At 51.5% G+C, this 20,723-nt stretch overlaps 1 protein-coding gene across 2 annotated transcripts in view; it reads right to left on the bottom strand.

Moving 5' to 3' along the window:
* Window positions 1-20,723, bottom strand: part of COL26A1 (collagen type XXVI alpha 1 chain) — a 91,498-nt gene that overhangs the window by 36,357 nt on the left and 34,418 nt on the right. Inside the window, exon 3 of one of the 2 annotated variants that reach the window (XM_056108196.1) lies at window positions 8,678-8,781. In XM_056108196.1, coding sequence (XP_055964171.1) covers window positions 8,678-8,781 — 104 coding nt within the window. The remainder of the gene's footprint in view (window positions 1-8,677; window positions 8,782-20,723) is intronic. The other variant, XM_056108197.1, reaches the window with a different exon arrangement.

Genomic DNA, 20,723 nt, shown 5'->3' with positions numbered 1-20,723 from the left:
TCATGTCCCCTAGACAAAGACCCCCCCAATTCCTCTCTGAACCCCGTCTCACCCAGGGGAACACTGCCCCGTCGGTGAGCCCACCCTGTTGGTCATTCAGAAACAGACCCCGTCCAGCTCTCTGCTGGTTACCCTGAGAGCAGGAAGGCGGGCAGAAACCGGACCTCGCGGAATGGAGATAGGGAGCAAGGGAGCTGAGTTGGGGAAGGTGGAGTCCTTTCTAGAAGCTTCTAGAAAGAAAGCTGGAGAGGAGAGCAAGGCCCTGGGCTGATGCAGAGTCACGACCTGGTTTTCCTGAAGGTGGGAGCTGAGCAGGGAGGAGGAGGAGTGCTCGGGCCACCACAGTCCCCAAATATCAATTCAGCGGAAGCCCAGGGCCAGGTCATGAGACTTACCTAGACCCTGCCCGCTGTGGGCCTTGGGGTCCTGAGCATGGTTTCGGCACGGCGGGCACCCACTGGGTTGAATTTACTGGTATGCTCCTCCGGTCGCCCGCTTCCCCCCACCCCACTCTCCCCAGCCCATACCTCCACGGAGGTGCTCCCAAGGTCCCCCTTTTCATCAGCGTGACCCCAGCATCCAGCACAGTGTACTGCCTGTAACTGAGCAGATTTGAATATGCGCCCCCATACCTGTCCTTCCCTCTTACAACTCGCCCTGGCAGGTGGGTGTGGACCCCCCACCCCACCCCACCCACTTCTCGAGGAAGACTTGTCTTCTAAAGCGCTGAGCTCTGCAGATCTGGCCTCCCCAGGGAGAACCCCTCTGGCTTTGAACTCTGAGCCATTTCAAACACAAACACAGTCATACTCCAGGCAGGAGCCAAGGGGGGAAAGGTCAGCATCATCTTGGATGCAAATCAATCAGCTAGATTCTGGGAAGCACCAGCTAAGCCACCTCGCCCCAGGCCTGCCCTTGCCATCTGGGGGACCAAGGGACTCATTTCCTGTGCTGCTCAGGACTCCAGCTGAAACAAAAATAAAAACAAAAACAAATCCCCTGGTTGAGTGAAACTTATCATCTCTTGAGTCCGTCAGCTCTGCGATGGTTTCCAGGCAACAATCGGATCTGAGCTCTGGAACACGGGGATGAGACCATGATCAGTCTGACCGGATAGAGCCAGTCCAGGGTCCGGTTGGCCCGTCCCTTGCACTGGGACAACTTTAGGGAGAATTTCCCAAGAGATAAAAGGTCCCCGGAGCATCTAATCAGGAGCCATGGGGCTGGAAAGACAGTGCAGCGGGGAGGGCGCTTGCTTGGACATGGCCAACCCAAGTTCAGTCCCTGGTACCCATATGATCCATCAAGTGCCAGCAGGAGTGATCCCTGAGTGCAGAGGCAAGAGGTAAGTCTCAAGAACCACTTGTGGCCCAACAACAAAACAAACAAACAAACAAACTCCGCCTGTCACTTCACAGTTACTTGACTTTGGCCTCATCTCTTAATTTTTTGGTGCGGGGGGGGGGCACAACTGGCGATACTCAGGAGTTACTCCCGGCTCTGCACTCAGCAGTTACTCCTGACAGTGTTCGGGGATGCCCGGGATTGAACCTGGGTCAGCCACGTTTGAGACAAAGGCCCTCCCTGCTGTCCTATCACTCCGGCCCCTGACCTCATCTCTTCTTGCCTACAAACTGTAGCTTCTGCATCTTAGTCCTTTTGGACTGTTGATAGCCAAAGATGGGGTCTTATAAATAAGACACTTTTGGGGAGTCCCAAATACAGGTTCTAGAAGATTCTGTGGCTGGTGAGAACCCACTTCCTGGCTCAGACTTTCATCCATTTTCTTACTGTGTGCACACCCAGCAGAAGCCAGGGGCTCTGCAAGGTCACTTCTCAGACGGGCACTAAGTCCATTCCCAGGGGCCCCACCCCCATGGTCTCTTCCCAAAAGATCCAACCACTAACACCATCCTAATGGGAAGCCGGTTTCCACGGCCGGCTGTGGGGACGAGGTGTGGCTCCAGGCGCCAGTGTGCAGAAGCATCCACACTAGGGAAATGGACGAAGAGAACAGTGAAAGTCCTTCCTAAATTATCAGGAGCCATTTCAAAGGAAAGGACGTGGTGTCCACTAATCGAACTAGCCAGAGGGGTATCTGCTGACCGTGACTTCAGGAACTACTTTAGAACTATGGAAACTGGAAGCCATGATACAATGAGGAGGGGGTTTGCCTTGCACGCGGCCAACTCAGGTTCAATCCCCAACACCCCATAAGGTCTCCTGAGTCTGCCAGGAGTGATCCCTGAGCGCAGAGCCAAGAGTAATCCCTGAGCACGCTGTGTGTGATCCAAAAACAAACAAAACTTTTAAGTTTAGAAAATAACTAGACGAGGGGCTGGGCTGGAGCGATAGCACAGCGGGTAGGGTGTTTGCCTTGCACGCGGCCAACCCGGGTTCAATTCCCAGCATCCCATATGGTCCCCTGAGCACCGTCAGGACTAATTCCTGAGTGCAGAGCCAGGAGTAACGCCTGTGCATCGTCAGGTGTGACCCAAAAAGCAAAAAAGAAAATAACTAGAGGAGACATACAAAATCAGGAAATAATAAGTACAGCAGACTTCTCAACCCAAATGATGAATGCCCAAGGAAAATGGAACAACCAGACTGTTTAATGTACTGGAATGAAAACAAAAATCACAAATTCAGAATATGAGGCCAATGAAAATGTTATTAAAAATTAATGGAAGGAGCAGTATTCCTACATTAAAAAAAAATAATGGAAGGGCTAGAGCAAAAGTACAGTGGGTAGGGCATTTGCCTTGCATGTGGCCAACCTGGGTTCGATCCCCAGCATCCCATATAGTCCCCTGAGCACCACCAGGAGTAATTCCTGAGTGCAGAGCCAGGAGGAACCCCTGAGCTTTGCAGGGTAGAACCTGCAAAAAGCAAAAAGCAAAAAGCAAAAAAAAAAAAAAAAAGACCCAATTAATGGAAAATAGAGAACCCCGTATGATATAAGAAACTGGATGCCCCGGACGCTGTGGTGGGAACTTCATGAAGAGGCACAGTCGCTGTGGAAACAGTTCAGCAGTAGCTCAGCAAAACCAACATAAACTTCACATGACTCTGGAACCCCAATCCTAAATCTGTATCCAACGGAATCAAACACAGGTGCACAAACAAAAATAGTTTCATGAGTGCTCAAAGCAGCCCTATTTATGACAGCCAAAAGTGGAAGCAACCCATATGCTGCCACCAACCAACAAACGGATAAACAAAATGCAATCTAGCCTTCGAGTGAAAGGCATTCGTCATGCAGATGTATGTGACAGCCCAGGTGACACTCCTCAGCATGACACTCAGGAAAAGAAGCCAGGAACAGGGGCCAGAGCAATAGGACACAGGAAGGGCAATAGAACACATGAAGGGCGTTTTGCTCTGATTGCGGTTGACCCGGGTTTGATCCCTGGCATCCCATAGGGTCCCCCAAGCATCGCCAGGAGTAACCCCTGTGCATCGCCAGGTGTGACCCAAAAAGTAAAAAAACAACGTAAAAGAGGGGCTGGAGTGACAGCACCGCGGGCAGGGCATTTGCCTTGCACGTGGCCAACCCGGGTTCGATTCCCAAAATCCCATATGGTCCCTAGTGCACCGCCAGCAGTGATTCCTTAGTGCAGAGCCAGGAGTAACCCCTAAGCATTGCCGGATATGACCCAAAAAGCTGAAAAAAAAAGTAAAAAAACAAATTTGGGATGGGGAAAAAGGATGTGAGATGGAGAGTAAAGGATCAGCCCACCAGGAGGAAATAAAGCCTCCACAAAGGATGACTGGGTGATAAACAAAAGATGATTCTTTCTTCCCTCCACTTTTTAAATATATGATCTATATCTACGTACTGTCACTGTCACTGTCCTCCCATTGTTCATCGATTTGCTTGAGCGGGCCCAGTAACATCTCCATTGTGACACTTGTTACTGTGTTTGGCATATTGAATACATCATGGGTAGCTTGCCAGGCTTTGCTGTGTAGGCGTGATGCTCTCGGTAGCTTGCCAGGCTCTGCGAGAGGGGTGGAGGAATCAAACCCAGGTCGCCTGGGTCGGCCGTTGCAAGGCAAATGCCCTATCCGCTGTGCTATGTAATACAAAATTATTGTAATATTGAATTGCAAAATATTTTGTATCTTTAGGTTTAAAAACATTTTTAACAACAGGATGGTAGGATTGCTAAAAGTTTCTTCCAGGGGCTAGAGCGATGGTACAGCGGGTAGGGCATTTCCCTTGCACGTGGCTGACCCGGGTTCAATTCCCAGCATCCCATATGGTCCCCCAAGCACCACCAGGAGTAATTCCTGAGTGCAGAGCCAGAAATAACCCCTATGCATCGCCGGGTGTGATGCAAAAAAAAAAAAAAGCGAAAAAAATGTTAAATTTAAAAACTAAATAAAAGTTTCTTCCAATGTACATGGAATAGTTTTCTAATTATTGAGTGTTCCTTGATCCAGAATGTGCAGCATGAACATTAGATGAACACCTAAGACATGATACAGAGAGGTGGAACTGAAAAATCTAATAAAAGGGCTGGACTGACAGCACAACAGGTTGGGCATTTGCGCTGCATGTAGCTGACCCAGGTACGACTGCTCACATCACATATGGTCCCCCAAGCACTGACTGGGCACAAGTTAATCCCTGAGCACTGCCGGATATGACCCAAAAAGAAAAAAAAATCAAAAGAAAAGAAGAACCATCAATTCCTAACTTCCAGGCATATAGAGGGGCTCCTGCTGGACTGGCCACCCCAACATCAAGAACTGGAAAAATGGATAAAATGTATTAAATTAGTAGGCATAGTCGGGAATAAGAGCCAATGTAGAACAGTGATTCCTGAGAAATGAAAAACAGAGAAGTGATTCCTGGAGGCCTCTGGGGGATTTTGTAGAATATAAAAATGTCTCTGATGGGGGGCTGGAGCGATAGCACAGCGGGTAGGGTATTTGCCTTGCATGCAGCCAACATGGCTGACCCAGGTTCGATTCTCAGCATCCCATATGATCCCCCGAGCACTGCCAGGAGTAATTCCTGAGTGCATGAACCAGGAGTCACCCCTGAGCATCGCTGGGTGTGACCCAAAAAGCAAAAAAAAAAAAATGTCTCTGAATTACAGAAGATGAAGACAATTGGAGGGCAGAGCTTCAGAGAAGAGAATCCTGTAAAAAGTTATCCATGGGGTCAAAACTGATTAAACAGTATACTTCTGCTGTGTGTTAATTAAATGCAAACAATTTATATGTAAATTATACCCGGGGGGGGGCATATCCAGTGGTACTCAGAGCTTACTCCTGGCTCTGTACTTAGGAATTACTCCTGGTGGTGCTGAGGGGATCATAGGGGATGCTGGGGATCAAACCCTCATTAGCCATGTACAAAGCAAGCACCCAACCTGCTATACTATTTCTCTAGCCCCAATAAAGTTTATTTTAAAAACATTATTATTATTGGGGCTGGAGCGATAGCACAGCAGGTAGGGCGTTTGCCTTGCACACAGCCAACATGGCCGGCCCGAGTTCAATTCCTCCGCCCCTCTCGGAGAGTCCGGCAAGCTACCGAGAGTATCTCGCCCACACGGCAGAGCCTGGCAAGCCACCCGTGATGTATTTGATATGCCAAACACAGTAACAACAAAATCTCCAATGGAGACGTTACTGGGCCCGCTCGAGCATTATTGGCAACTATCGCCCAATCTGCCTATTGTCTGTCATCTACAAGTTGTTCACTCGAGTCATCCTAAATAGGATTGGCAGAACACTACATGAAGGACAACCATGCGAGCAAGCCGGGTTCCGCAAAGGATTCAGCACCATCGACCATATCCACACGATAACCAAGCTCATTGAGGTTTCTCGGGAGTTCAAGATGCCGCTCTGTTTAACGTTCATTGATTTAAAGAAGGCCTTTGATTCTGTTGAGACGGAAGCGGTCATTGAAGCCCTAGCCAATCAGGGCATTCAAGCCCAATACATCAGGATCCTCCATGAGCTGTATTGCGGATTCACTACCAGGATCTCACCATTCTACAAAGAAGTGATCGTTGATGTCAAGAGAGGGGTGCGGCAGGGTGATACCATTTCACCGAAACTCTTCAGTGCCACCCTCGAGAACATCATGCGACGACTGGAATGGGAAGAAATGGGAGTGAAGATAGATGGTCGGCAACTACACCACCTCCGCTTTGCTGATTACATTGTTTTAATAACACCAAACATCAGCCAAGCGGCACAAATGCTGGCCGACTTTGACCGTGAGTGTGGAAAGGTAGGACTACAGCTGAATCTTATGAAGACAATGTTTATGAGAAACAGCCTTGTTCCTGATGCCCCATTCGCTCTCAATGGAACGACCATCTCCGAATGCAACAGCTATGTGTACCTAGGTCGAGAAGTCAACATGACAAATGACCTGGCACTCGAGCTGCGCAGGAGGAAGAGAGCGGCTTGGAACGCCTTCAAGAACGTTGAAGAAATAGATGAGAGGACGAAGAACCTCCGGCTCCGGGCACATCTCTTTGATTCCACTGTTCTTCCTGCATTAACATATGCCTCAGAGACCTGGGCCCTATGTAAACAGGATGAGAATGCTATTCGGGTCTCCCAAAGAGGAACTGAAAGAGCTATGCTTGGAATATCACGCTTCACTCAAATGAGAGAAAGAATCCGGAGTTCCGACCTCCGTCGACGATCAAGAATCAGGGACGCTGTCTCGTTTGCCAAGGTGTCAAAAATCAGATGGGCTGGTCACGTAATGAGATTTAAAGACGACCGCTGGACTAGAGCTGTTACCGACTGGATCCCACGGGATGTCAAAAGACCGTGCGGCCGCCCACCTACCAGATGGTCAGACTTCTTCATCAAGATCATGAACGATCGATTTGAGGCTCTTCATGTTCCCAGAGTGAACAGATGCCATTGGGCTACACTGGCACGCGACAGGGACGAATGGAGACGTTACTGGCGCCCGCTCGAGCAAATTGACGACTAACGGGAAGTTAAGTGATTATTACTATTATCATTAAGAAACGGGATGGCGTAGAGCAATAGTACAGTGGGTAGGGCACTTGGCTTGCACACGCCAAACCCAGGTTTGAACTCCAGAATCCCCTGTGGTTCCCTGAGCACCGCCAGGAGTAATTTCAGAATCCAGAGCCAGGAGTGAGCCCTAAGCACCACTGGATGTGACCACTTCCCCAAAAAGGGAAACTAACAGGGGTTCAGAGAGATAATAGAGCAGGTAGGGTCCTGGCACCACATAGGGTCCCTAGAGCACTGCCAGGGGTCACACCTGAGCACAGGAAATGCCCTTAACCACCACCAAATGCGTTAACACCCCTCCACAACCCCACACACACCCCAAAAAGAAAAATTAAAAGAAGAAAGAAAAATGAAACACATATATCCAATCTCTATTAAAGAAAATGAACCTACTACCAAAAATTCCCCAAAAAGAAAACTCCAAGTCCAGATGTTTTCTCAGTGAGTTTATCAGACATTTAAGGGAAAAATAATACAAACTTTACAAAAAAAAAAAGAAAGAAATATTTTCAGTTCTCTTTATGAGAACAGCATAACCCTCACTTAATCCTGAAAAGACATCACAAGGAAAGATGATTAGATAAATGTAAAATATAGAAATATGGAAAGGAATAATACATTCAAGTGAGGTTATAAAAGGTCAGCGTCATGTTTCGTGTCTGTGTAATGTGACATGTCAGCAATGAAAGGATAAAGGTGATCACTCGATAGACACAGGAGAAGCATTCCACCAGATTCAGCACATTCTTGATGAACACACTCAATTCTGTTTAGAGTGTGAGAAACATCACATCTGATCTATACCTAAAGTCAGCCCAGGCAAGATACCGGCTCATACCACTTGACTTCAACATTTTACCAGGAGCTCTAGTCAGTCCAATAAGGAAACTTGTGACATGCAAGTCGGGGGCAGGACAGATAGTATAGCAGGGAGGGCGCTGGCCTTACACACGTCAGACTCAAGTTGGATCCTCAGCATCCTATAGGGGCCCCTGAGCACCACCAGGAGTAATTTCTGAGCGCAGAGCCAGGAGTAACCCCTAAGCACCGCTGGGTGTGACCCACAAAATAATAATGATCATCATCATCATAAAAATAATATACAATCATAAAGGAAAATTAACTTAGAGCAGGACTTGGTGTTCCCTGAGCACAACCCAAGCACCAAACCACCAGGCCTGTCCCACTGAGTATCTCTGAGTATCTCCGGGACGAGACCAAAATAAGAGAAAGTGGCGCCAAGGCGCAGGTCAGTTCCCAAGTTGTAGCTGAGCGTTGCCTGCGCTATGCTGGGGACCAGGTGTCCCCACTCTCTGTGCACCGTCCTGGCCAGAGCTGGGCCCAGACCGTGGGAAGGGCAGACTTCAGGAAGAGACCACAGGGTGAGGCGGAACCGCGGCCACCCTCAGCCCCTCTACTTGAAGCTGGTGGCCATTCATCTGCACAGAAACTTCTCAACTGTACCAGGCAGGTGCCCAGCCCCATGCTCTGATTGGCCCTGCCCAGTCCCGCCCAATGCTCCCTGCCCCGCCCATTTCCTCCATCCTGTGCTCCGATTGGCCCAGCCCAGGCCCCACCCCAATGTTTGATTGGCCACGCCCACTCAGCAGCCGTAGGAGGCCCCGCCCCCAGGTGTCCAAGAACTCACCCTCCTCGCAGTTGCTCCCGGTAAAGCCAGGGCAGCACCGCCACTCTAGTGCCGTCACCGTCCGGTAGGATACTCTGTAAGTGGGTCTGATGAGAGTCCTGTAACTAACACAAGGGCAGAGTCAGGACGCTGGGGCCGCCATCCGCCCCACCAATGCCCCCACACCTGCCCAGAGCTAACCCTGGACAGACCATCAGCCAGCTCTGCACCCAGGGTTGGCCAGAAGCTCGGGACAAGTGACCACTCTGATGCACGTTGGCTCTGAAGTGCCCGCCTCAGGGGCCTGAGCGGTAAATTCCATGGGATTCCCGCATCCCATGTGCCCCACCACCCCCGCACCTCCACCCACAGCCTCCCAGGAGTAATTCCCAAATGTGAGCCAGTAATAACCACAGGGCACCGCTGGGTGTGACCTAAATGAATGAATGAATGAACTAAGAGAAGAAGTGCCGCCTCCCGCCTCCTGCAAGGCTTCGGCGTGCTTTCCCGCGACGGGAATGCCCTGAGCACCCACTGTCCCGGCGGCGGAATTGTGACGCCCCCCAAAAAAAGAATTCATATACTGGAGCCCTTTTCCCCTATCCGACTCTATCTGAGAGGCTGCTCAGGAAGGTGGAAGGAGGCTGGACACAGGCATCTAAGGCAGTGTCCTCCGAGGTCAGGCAAGGCGAGGAGAGCCGGCTCATCCAGGAGCGCATGCACAGCAAGGCCCTCGCTCTGCGGGGCACGAGGGGCAGCCGCGATCACCCCTGTGGGCATTTTGGTGCGAGGCCTGTAGCTAAGACAGAGGCCGAGAAGATGAAGAGGAAGAGAAGGACCCCAACGCAGACTCCTCACTGGACCCCTGTGACCTGGACCCGGCCGCGACTCCGAGCACCGTGTCCCACCACGGTTCCCACGGCAAGTCCTCCTGAGCCTATTACGCCGGAGTCACGGCTTGATCAAACTGGGTCTCCGGTCCTGGACTCAGCCCTAGCAGCCGTGAAAGGAACATCTCCCCATCCCCCACCCCCAAGCCTCCATCCTCGCAATATCCCACCTGCTGGAGTTGGTTCCTACTGCTGCCTGGGTACTCTTCCCCGAACAGGCGCAGGGACAAGGACATCTAGTTCCAGATCCAGAGCAATAGTACAGAAGGTAGGGCGTTTGTCTTACACACAACCAGCCCCGGATCGATCCCCCAAGCACCACCAGGAATAATTACTGAGTACAGGGGCCGGAGAGATAGCACAGCGGATAGGGCGTTTGCTTTGCACACAGCTGACCTGGGTTCGATTCCCAGCATCCCCTATGGTGCCCTGAGCACCGCCAGGGGTAATTTCTGAGTGCAGAACCAGGAGTAACCCCTAAAAAAGTCTAGCTCCATAAACTCATTCATTCTTCACCAAGCACACATGACTCTCGTGGTACTGCTTGATCTAGGTGGCAACACACACACACACACACACACACACACACACACACACATCACTGGCACCAGTGGCTTAGAGAGTGCAGGAAAAAGCTGGGAGTAAGTGGGTAGCTGCAGGAATGAGCAGGCAACTGGGGATTGAGAGGGCAGCTATGGTGTGAGTGGGTAGCTGTGGGGTGAGTGGGCAGCTGCGGGGTGAACTGGAAGCTTCCGGGTGAGAGGGCAGCTGTGGGGTGAGGGCGGCTGTGGGAGTGGTGTCTGCACAGTCACTGCTGGATGGGAAACATACAGGCCACACGTGAAATTCCCTAAACACTGTGGAGAATCCTCTCCTCATTTCTCTTTCCAACAGATCCTCATCTTTGTAAACATTCCAGCAACCAGTTCCCCTGCAGAGCTAAGAGCTAGGGTGTGTGCGTGCGTGTGTGTGTGTGTGTGTGTGTGTGTGTGTGTGTGTGTGTGTGTGTAGTATGTGTATATGGTGGGGGTGGGAGTGTAAGCACAGCAGGAAACTTCCAGTGAGGAGGCCAAGGTCAGCTGGGAGGAGAAGCCCAGACTGGCAGCTGAGCACAAACCTGGGCGTCTGACCCCCAGGTGCCCCCAAAGCAGTAGGCATAGCACACGGGGGTCAGTGGTGACCAGTACCGGCCTCACTGCTCTGGACAGCAGGGAGCGAGGGGTCCAGATAGATTGTACAAGAAACGCACACTCAGCTGTCACCCACGGTCACCCACACGCATACTCACATCACACGTACTCACACATTCACATCACATAGCCTCACACACATACACACATACACACACACTCAGCCATCACACACACTAACACAGCCGGCCTTGGAAGGGGCTACAGGCCCACCAGTAGGTGGTGCTGTTTCATTAGCCCAGAGGGCAGGGACTCTGCCCCTCTGAGGGCCAGGGGCTCCCCAGAGGAAGCCTGGGCCGAGTCAGGGTGAGAACCCCTGGGTGCTCCATCACTACAGAGACTTCCCTACAAATCCAGAGACCTTAATCCAGTTCTGTGACTGCCCTCTCCCAGAACTTTCCATAGCTCCCAAAGACCAAACTCTCCGTCCGCTTCTCTTCGCTCCCCTCTCCGAGCCACCAGCAGCTGGGTCTCCTATCGCAGTTGTTCTTCCTCTCCCAGGGCCTTTGCACATGCAGCTCCTCTGCCTTCTTCCTTGATGCTGCCAGAGGAGAATTCCCAATAGCCGACAGACTGTCTCTAATGTCTTTCCTCTGAAAGACTCTTCCCTTGGTGGGGGCTTCAGAAGCACCCTCCTCAGCCCCCACGTAGAGTTTGGTGGTTCCCCCATTCCTACACTCAGCTGTTGGTCCCAGGGCCCTCCATGTGCCAGACACTGGGGATAGGAGAGGGGAGTGGGCGTGGGCTCTGCTCAGCTGGAGCTTGGAACACAAAGCACATCACCACGGTAGTGACAGTAAGTCCGAAGGCAAACACTGGGCACATCCCTAGTGCTAGATTGACATGTTTGACTTGAGCGGTGAGTCAACCTTTACCAACGTGTTCCACCAACGTTGCCGGTACTCACTAGGTTCCCGTTACTGGGCCCCAGATGGCACCATTCTGCCGAGGAACCTTGCCAGAGATTTGTGTTGCCTGACCTGGAATTTCACGTTTCACTTGTATCTCTGGGGAGCGGGAGTGATAGGAGTGTGGGGAGTGTGTTTGTTTTGCACGCAGCCAAAATGATTCAATCCCCAGTGCCCATCTCGTCCCCGGAGCCTGCCAGGAATGATCCTTGAGCGCAGAATCAGGAGCACTGCTGGATGTGTCCCCAAAAAACAAACAAACAAATGACATGATGTGTCTCTGTGAGGCTCGTCCATGTGAGGAAATGTAACAGGATTGTGTTCCTTTTCTCTGCTGAGTAATATTCCCTTACAGACATATACCACATTATCCACTCTCCTATTGGATGTTTAGATTGTTTCCAGTTTTGAGCTGTGATACCCAAATATGCTCTGAGCTTTCTCGTGTCAGTATTTGTGAGCATGGGCTTCTTCTGTTCCTCTAGTGTGTCTACCTAGGAATGGACCATAGGATAGCTCTCTGGTTCCACTGGATCCACCCTGTGCACAGGTTCCCAAGCAGCTCAGATGAAGATCCCTGTGCTTTGCAGCAGTTCCTATGCCCTGCACCCTTGCCGACATTGATCTTGTCAGTGCTTTCTATTTTTGACACATGAGGGCATATGTCACTCTGCCATTACAATTCTTGTTTCCATTTTTGCTAACTAAAATTGAGTCCCTTTATGTGTTACTTGAATATCATCTTTGGTGAAGGAGCCCGTGTAAGATTTTTTGCCCATTTTTAAATTGAGTTTTGTGTCTCTTCCTAATTGAATTGGAAGCAGGCATGTTCTCTACAGCTCATCTCTGTCAGCTGTCTGGAGAGCTGGTGCTTTCTCCCCCTCTGAGACTCTCCTTTTTCATTTTCTAAAATCAATGTGTATGACAGTCAGCTTTCAGCTCCAATAAAGTCCAATTTCATCATTTAAAAAATTTTAGGGGTGGGGCCAGAGCTATATAGTACAGTGGGTAAGATGTTTGCCTTGCACACGGGTTCAATCCCCAGCATCCCATATGGTCCCCTGAGCACCACCAGATGAGATTCCTGAGTGTAGAGCCAAGAGTAACCCTTGAGCATCGCTGGGTGTGACCCAAAAAGCAAAAATAAATAAATAAATAAATAAATAAATAAATAAGGGGACCGGAGTGATAATGCAGCAGGGAGGGCATTTGCCTTGCATGAGGCTAACCCACGTTCGATCTCCAACACCCAGATGACTCCCTGAGCAGCACCAGGAGTGATCCTTGAGTGCAGAGCGAGGAGATGTTTGCCTCGCACACGGCCAACCCAGGTCCAAATCTCCACTCCCCTTATGGTCCCCCAAGCATTACCAGGAGTGGCCACTGAACTCAGAATCAAGAGTAAGCCCTGAGAACAGCTGGGTGTGACCCGAAAACAAAACCGAATATTCTATTATTTGATGAGGAGGAATCAAAGTTCATTCTTCTCCATGTGGAGTCAAGTCACTTGTGACATTGCTGAAAAATCCTTACCCTCTCTGAGTTGCTTCGTTCTCTAACCTGCTGGCAACCAAATGCGTGCCTGTTCCTGTCGTCCTCACCTCTTGTTTTCTCCATGTACCCAAACCTCATTCTTTTTTCTTTTCTATTTATTTTTTGGGGGGGCCACCCCCAGTGGTGCTCAGGACATACTCTCAGAGCCTCAGAGTGCAGAGCACACAGGCAGTTACTCCCCACCCCTGCCGGCCCCAGAGGCAGTTAAGAACGGAGACGCACGCAGCCAGTGTGGGATGGGTCCCCGGCGTCCCCTATGGTTCCAGCCTCCGAACCACGTTCTTCATATAGATTCACAGCGGCTTTGACACCTGCTGATGGGCCTCCTCCAATTTCATTCTCCTTTAAGGTTTTCTGGATGCTTCAAGGCCCTTCGCATTCCCCGAGCTTCTTCAATGGGCTTATAGAGCTCTGCCCCCAAAGCCCACCGTGATTCTGAACATGACTCACGTGGACACAGTTAGCACTGTAACGTCTTCTCCTGCACGAGCACGGTCTAGCTTTCCTTTTTTCAGTCTTTTTTCAGCAGTGCTCATGTCTGTCAGGGTGGGGTTGGTGGAACGGGTGGGGTGTTGGGCCACTCCCAGCAGTGCTTGGGGTTACTTTCCGGCTAGTGCTGGTGGCTGGTCCCAGTGCTGCTCTGGGTACCTCAAAGTGCTGGAGATCAAAGTGGAGTCAGGGCCATGCAGACAGACGCCTTGAGCCCTGTGCTGCCTCTTGCCCTCAATTTTTTTTTTTTTTTTTTTTGCTACATTGATGAAGATGAGCAAGATTTGCCTCCTTAATTGTTTTCTTGGGCTGGAGCGATAGCACAGTGAGTAGGGCATTTGCCTTGCACGTGACCAACCTGGTCAACCCGAGTTCAATTCCTCTGCCTCTCTCGGAGAGCCCAGCAAGCTACCAAGAGTATCTTGCCCACAAGGCAAAGCCTGGCAAGCTACTCATGACGTATTCGATATGCCAAACACAGTAACAAGTCTCACAATGTTACTGGACCTGCTCGAGCAAATAGATGAACAATGGGAGGACAGTGACAGTGACAGTTGTTTTCTTAATGAAATCACATGGTGGGGGGGACCTCAAAAGGGGGGTGAGGTTTGTCCTGAGCCCGGAAAGCAAAGGTCAGCTCACGCCAGTAGGTTGAGGATCATGGGGGGAGAAATACACTGTGCGTTGGGGGAGCGGAGTTCTTCAGAAGTGGACAGGGCATTGATGTGGCAACTAGGGGTTCTCCAGTGCAGGGTGGGTGCAGCCTGGGCTTGTCTGCAGGCAGCTGGGTCCTGGCCAGGGCCCGCACGCCCGGCAGATGGACTTCTCCCCAACTACCCACCTTCTTACTGGCAGAGCCATCACATGTCAGCAGAGACCCCTCTCGCTCTTGCGGATGGAAAATAAACAAAGGGCTGGGCGAGATTCTCCATCTCAGCACGGAGCCATGTGGCAGGCGAGCCCCCAGCACCCCCGCCCGCTCCAGGGAGCACCACCACAGCCTGGAGGAGGAGGAGGGCAGACCTGATGGGGTGAGACTGGCAGAAAGACCCCGCAGGAAGGGCGGGCTGGCGGCGGGGGCAGGGGTGAAGGAAGCCACACAGTGGAGGAAGCGGAGGCACGGCAGAGGCTGGGGTGAGACTGCAGAATGAGAGCCCCATGTTCTCACCAGCCCACCATGAAGCCCCCCCACTCTGAGCAGGAGGGGCCCCCTTCAGCAGCAAGTGGCTGAGGGTTTTGAGTTTTCTCTGTGTCCCTGCACCAAAGGAGGTCATCGGGCCCTGGTGTGACGGGGAGTGTGAAGGTGAGGAAGAGGCAGGAAGCCCCTCTCCGTGAGAGACCCCCTGCGAGGGAGAGGTCCAGGGGGGTCCCTCTTCCCTCGCCCCCCCCCCCCACACACACAGGCACTTTCATGCAGGCCTCTTGACCTGGAGGCAGCCTGGGCAGGCAACAGCAGCAAGCAGTGGCCCCCAGAGGTGACAACTCAGCTGTAGGTCAGCAGCGCCTGGGGTATGAGATTCCTGGAAGGGACGGTGGCCAGGGCCCAGGGGCCTCGGTGTGGGGGAGGGGAGGCGCTTGGAGGGGGGAGAAAAAGGCCGTGTCCTAGCAAAGTCTCAGGCTTCACTGTGGCCATGCAATCCTGCAATCCGAGGGGGGAGGTGTGGCAACCCAAGCAGAGGGGGGAGGCTGGCTGGCGGAGGAAAGGAGGGGGCCAGTGAAGCCCCAGAGTTCGGGCAGACCCCACGCTTGCTCTGCACATCTGGAAAAGGTTGGCTCTAATGCCATCAAAGAGCTGTGCGGGGTGGGGGCCCGGGAACTTAACCCCTGAGGCCCCACGGCTCAGCCTTGAAATCCGTCAGTCCCGAGGCAGCTGTGACCCCAGCACTGGCCCCAAAGCTGGGGGAGGGGGCAGGCAGGGGCCAAATCCTGGGGCACAGGGTTGTGACTCCACCCCAGAACGCGTAGGGGTTAGGGGACCCCACTTCCTGGGAGGAGACAACACAGAGGCCACCGTGGCTTATCTTGCCTTCCCATGGGGGGCCCCGCAGGGGGGTACCCAGGGTCCCTGCTGGTCCTCACCTCCCCCACCCCCCAAGCCAGACCTCCACTCTAATGCTGCTGCCCAAGGCTGACCCTAGCAGGACCCCACGGCCGTGTGAGGAGGGGCCCTTGGTTTTCCCCTCTCTGGCTCCTGGGCAGGCAGGGGTCAGACCAGACCTGAGATCCACAAGCGGGAAGCAGGAGGCCCGAGGCTGGGGAGGTTCAGCAGGCCCAGGGGGCACCACCTCAGCCCCGCCCCAGCACGGCAAGAGTCCCACACTCCCTCCACTCCTCCCTCCATTCACTGCACCCCTGGACACCCAGGCCCCTGCGGCTCACCCTCATCTTCGTTGACCCTTCTTCAGCTGGACACCCCCAGAACCTGAGGCCCCGGTTCATCTGCTCAGCCCCAACCGCCTCCAGCCCTGCTCGAGACACTCACGGGCTCTGACCCACAGGCTTCCCCAAACACCACTGACCTCAGGGTCCCGATGGCCGCCACCAACAGCAGGCTCATACAGGCAAGGTTGCTCCAGCTAACAGCAATGTCTGTGCATGTGCAAGTGTGCACATGTATGTGTGATCGTGCATGTGAATGTGTGCATATACCTGTGTGTGTGGTGTTGGGGATGAAGCCTAGAGCCTCACACATACAAACCAAGTGGTTTACCACTCAGCTACAGCCCCAGGCCTAGCAGCATTCTTCTTAGCTGAGTTTCCCTTTGTTGTGTGTGTGTGTGTATGTGTGTGTTAAGTGTGTGAGTGTGTGTACGTGTGTGTCTGTGAAAGTGTCTGTGTGTTTGTATGTGTGTGTCTGTGTGTATATGCGTGCATGTGTGTATGTATATGTGTGTGCATATGTGTGTATGTGTGTGTCTGTGTGTGTGTCTGTGTGTATGTGTGTGCATGTGTGTATGTGCATGTGTGTGCGTGTGCGTATGTGTGTATGTGTGTGTCTGTATATGTGTGCATGTCTGTGTATGCTCAGAGAGGCCCCCCAGAAGTGCTGGAGGCCACCACTGAGACCCCTGGGACCCTGTGCATGCCAAGCAGGTACTCCAGGCCCGCGGCAGCACCCCCAATGAGTGCCCATGTATCTGGTATCTGAGAATCATGACATGCGCTCTGGCCCCAGCCCGAGTCCCCTGACCCGCTCGAGACGGTGACTGACCCTCTCTTCCTGTCTCCCCCAGGGATCCACCATGGCCCAATCCTTACTGGGGGCTGACCCTCCTGCCACTGTCCCAGCTCTGCGAATGGCCTGTCCCGGCAGCCACCTGCTCAGAACGAGTCCAGTCCTCCCTGACTGCCCCCTCTCTCTCTTTCTCTGCCCCCTCTCTGGCTCCTGGGCAGGCAGGGGCCAGACCAGACCTGAGGCCCACAAGGCGGAAGCAGGAGCCCAAGGCTGAGGAGGTTCAGCGGGCCCAGGGGGCACCACCTCAGTCCCCCCCCAGCACGGCAAGAGTCCCACACTCCCTCCACTCCTCCCTCCAAGCCGAGATGACAGGCCTGTTTGGGCCCCACCCTGAGTGCATCCACTTCACTGCACCTCCTGGATCCACCAAGCACCAGCAACCTCTCCCATTGCCTCCACCCTGCCCACAGCTACCCGGGGTCTAAACGAACCCTTGGAATTCTCAAAAGAAAGACAGAGGCAGAGACACAGAGAGAGAGAGGGAGGGAGGAAGGGGGAGAGAGAGACTGACAGAGAGAGACAGAGACAGAGAGACAGAGACAGAGACAGAGACAGAGACAGAGAAAGAGAGAGAGGCCAGCAAAGGGAGATACAATAAGAATAAGAGCCAACATTCGTGGAATTGAACCCAGAGAGAGAACAGAGCCAGTGAATCTGCAAACTGCTTTTTCTGGAAAGAGACATGAAATGGCAAACATCTAGCAATGTGGCAAAGACAGAAAGGAGAGCAAACACCAAGTATCAATAGCAGGAATGAAGCCGGGAATAGCACCAAACACTCAGATCTGACGACTTGGAGCAAACAGACGGAGCTGTTGCAAAAACACAAGTGACAACTCACTCAGCATGAACTTCATCATTTGGATAGCCCCGTAGCCATGAAGGAAATTGAATTTGTAGCTGAAAAACTCTCCCCAAAGAATGCTCCCGATCCAGATGGCTTCACTGGAGAATTCCACCAAACATTTCAGGAGAATTAATACCAATTCTCTGCAATATTTTCCAGCAAATCGAAGGGAAGAGGAAGCGCATCCTAATTCATTTTATGCAACCTCTAGAGTAAAGTCAGCCAAGCACATTACAGAACAGGACAACTACAGACCAATACCCTTCATGATACAAACAAGAAAATCCTTAACTAGTAGCAAGTAGTATGAGCAATATTAAAAGAATTCTATAGTATGATCAAGTCAAGTTCATTCCAGGGACCTAATGCCGGTTAAATAGTCCAAGGTCAGTCAGTGTAATCACTAGATTAACAGAAAGAAAAGAAAATCACATGATTACGTCCATCAATGCAAAGAAACTTTTCCAAACCAAATGTAGCACCGTGATTAAAAACACACAGAGAGAAAATTAGTAATCATGGGAAGTTCCTCAACTGGATAAAGAATCGCTGCCAAATGCATATAGCTAACATGATACTCAGTGGTGAAACTTCTCCTACAACTGACGGCAAAGCGTTCTCTCCAGGGCCGGAGCAATAGTACAGCGGGGAGGGGAGGGCGCTTGCCCTGCACACAGAGGACCCAGGTTCGATCCCCAGCATCCCATATGGTCCCCCGAGCCTGCCAGCAGTGAATGGTGAGTCCAGAGTCAAGAGTCAGCCCTCAGCATTGCCAGGTGTGCCCCGACCCCCGCAAAAAAAAAAAAAAGCATTCTCCCCAGCCTCCCCTCTCTTCCTCAATGAGTGCTGGAAATTCTAGTCGCTCCAGTGGCAATAAAGCAAACGGAAATAACATGTGTTCATAAATACATGTTCTTCAATATAAATAACAGACCGATAAGGGGGGTGGGAACAAAATTATTACCACTGCAAAACTGTCTTCATGGGAAATCTCAAGGAAACCACAGAAAAACTCCCAGAAGGAATAAGTGAGATCAGAGGATTGGGCCCCGGGCGTCAGTCACGAGGGCTGAGCACACGCTTCGCATAGGGGTGCCTGGGTTCGATCACCAGCAATAAACGGTTCCCTGAGTATTGCTTGAAGTGACCCCAAACACTAAGCCGGAAGCAAACTCTGAACACTACACCAGTGTGCTACTGGGAGTAGTGAAAAAAAGGAGAGAGGGTGGGGCTGGAGCGATAGCACAGTGGGTAGGGCGTTTGCCTTGCACGCGGCTGACCCGGGTTCGATTCCCAGCTTCCCATATGGTCCCCTGAGCACTGCCAGGAGTAATTCCTGAGCGCAAAGCCAGGAGTGACATAAAAAGCAAAAAAAAAAAAAAAAGAGAGAAGGGGTGGAGAGAGAGAGAGAGAGAGAGAGAGAGAATTTGAATGAAAATATAAAAATTGGGGCTGGAGAGATAGCACAGCAGGTAGGGCGTTTGCCTTGCACGCAGCGGACCAGTGTTCGATTCCCAGAATCCCATATGGTCCCCTGAGCACTGCCAGGAATAACTCCTGAGTGCAGAGCCAGGTAACCCTTGTGCATCGCTGGTGTGACCCAAAAACCAAAAAAGAAAAAAAGTATATATATATATATATATATATATATAAATTAATCAACTGTATCGCTGTATGTCTATGGGCTAATATGTGATTTTTCAGTATAAAAACACAAGCTGGGGCCAGAGAGCTGGTCCAGGAGGTGAAGTGCTTCCCTTGCAGTCAGCTGACCCAGATTCAACCCCTGGATCCACAGGTGGCTCCCTGAGCACTGTCACGGTAAATCCTGAGCACAGAGCCAAGAATAGCCCCTGAGCAGGTGTGTCCCCAACCCCCCACAATTTAACAAGGAAAAATATTCTTGACAAACACTCACAAATACAAGAAACCAAGGGAGCCAGAAAGATAGAACAGGAGGGAGGACGCTTGATTTACACATGGCTGACCAGGGTTCAATCCCCAGCACCCCATAAGGTCCTCCAAGCACCACCAGGAGTGATTCCTGAATGCAAAGCCAGGAGTAACCCCTGAGAGCACCACCAGATGTGGCCCAAAAACAAACAAAAAACCAACATGTTTTACATGTTAAAAACAATTCCCGACCCCCTTGGAGCTGGAGCTATAGTACAGTGGGAAGGGTGTTTGCTTAGTACATGGCCAACCCAGGTTCGATCTCCAGCATCCTATATGGTCCCCTGAGCACCACCATGATTCCAGGAGATTCCAGGAGTGAGTCAGGAGTAACCCCCGAGCACCACTAGGTGTGGCCCAAACACAAAAATAAACATAAAACCCTAAATAAATGAATATAAATACCATAGTAGTCCTACATAGTCCTACTCAAGACAATAAATATGCCAATTCTCCCAAAGATATAAAGGTTAAATATAATTCCTATCAAAATACTGCCACGATTCTAAACAAACGAAGACAAAACTATTCTGAACTTTCTCTTAAAAAAAAATAAATAACAAAGGGTCAAAACAACTTTGTTGGTTTGGGGTTTTTTTCCTGCTTTTTTTGCGTCACACCCGGCGATGCTCAGGGGTTACCCCTGGCTTTGCACTCAGGAATTACTCCTGGCAGTGCTCTGGGGACCATGTGGGATGCTGGGAATCGAACCCGGGTCGGCCGCATGCAAGGCAAACACCCTACCTGCTGTACTATCGCTCCAGCCCCCCAAAAGAACTTTGAAAAAAGTAGGAAGACTCAGTCCTCGCGGTTTGAGTCTTACTGTGTCAGCTACAGCAATCAAGACCGTCGTTATGGTGGGACAGGGGTGCCACGGAGTGGAGAACTCAGACCTACATCAACTCGCCTCCAGAGCTGGGAACAGCACTTCGGAAGCAGCTCAGGGAAGGAGCACATGGTAAAGCAAGGGGTAAGACAGCCATAGGCAAAACCCAGCAATA

Source organism: Sorex fumeus, unplaced genomic scaffold (genome assembly GCF_029834395.1).
Source record: "Sorex fumeus unplaced genomic scaffold, SorFum_2.1 ptg000199l, whole genome shotgun sequence".
Taxonomy (NCBI): domain Eukaryota; kingdom Metazoa; phylum Chordata; class Mammalia; order Eulipotyphla; family Soricidae; genus Sorex; species Sorex fumeus.
This window is presented reverse-complemented; position numbering and strand designations above follow the sequence as displayed.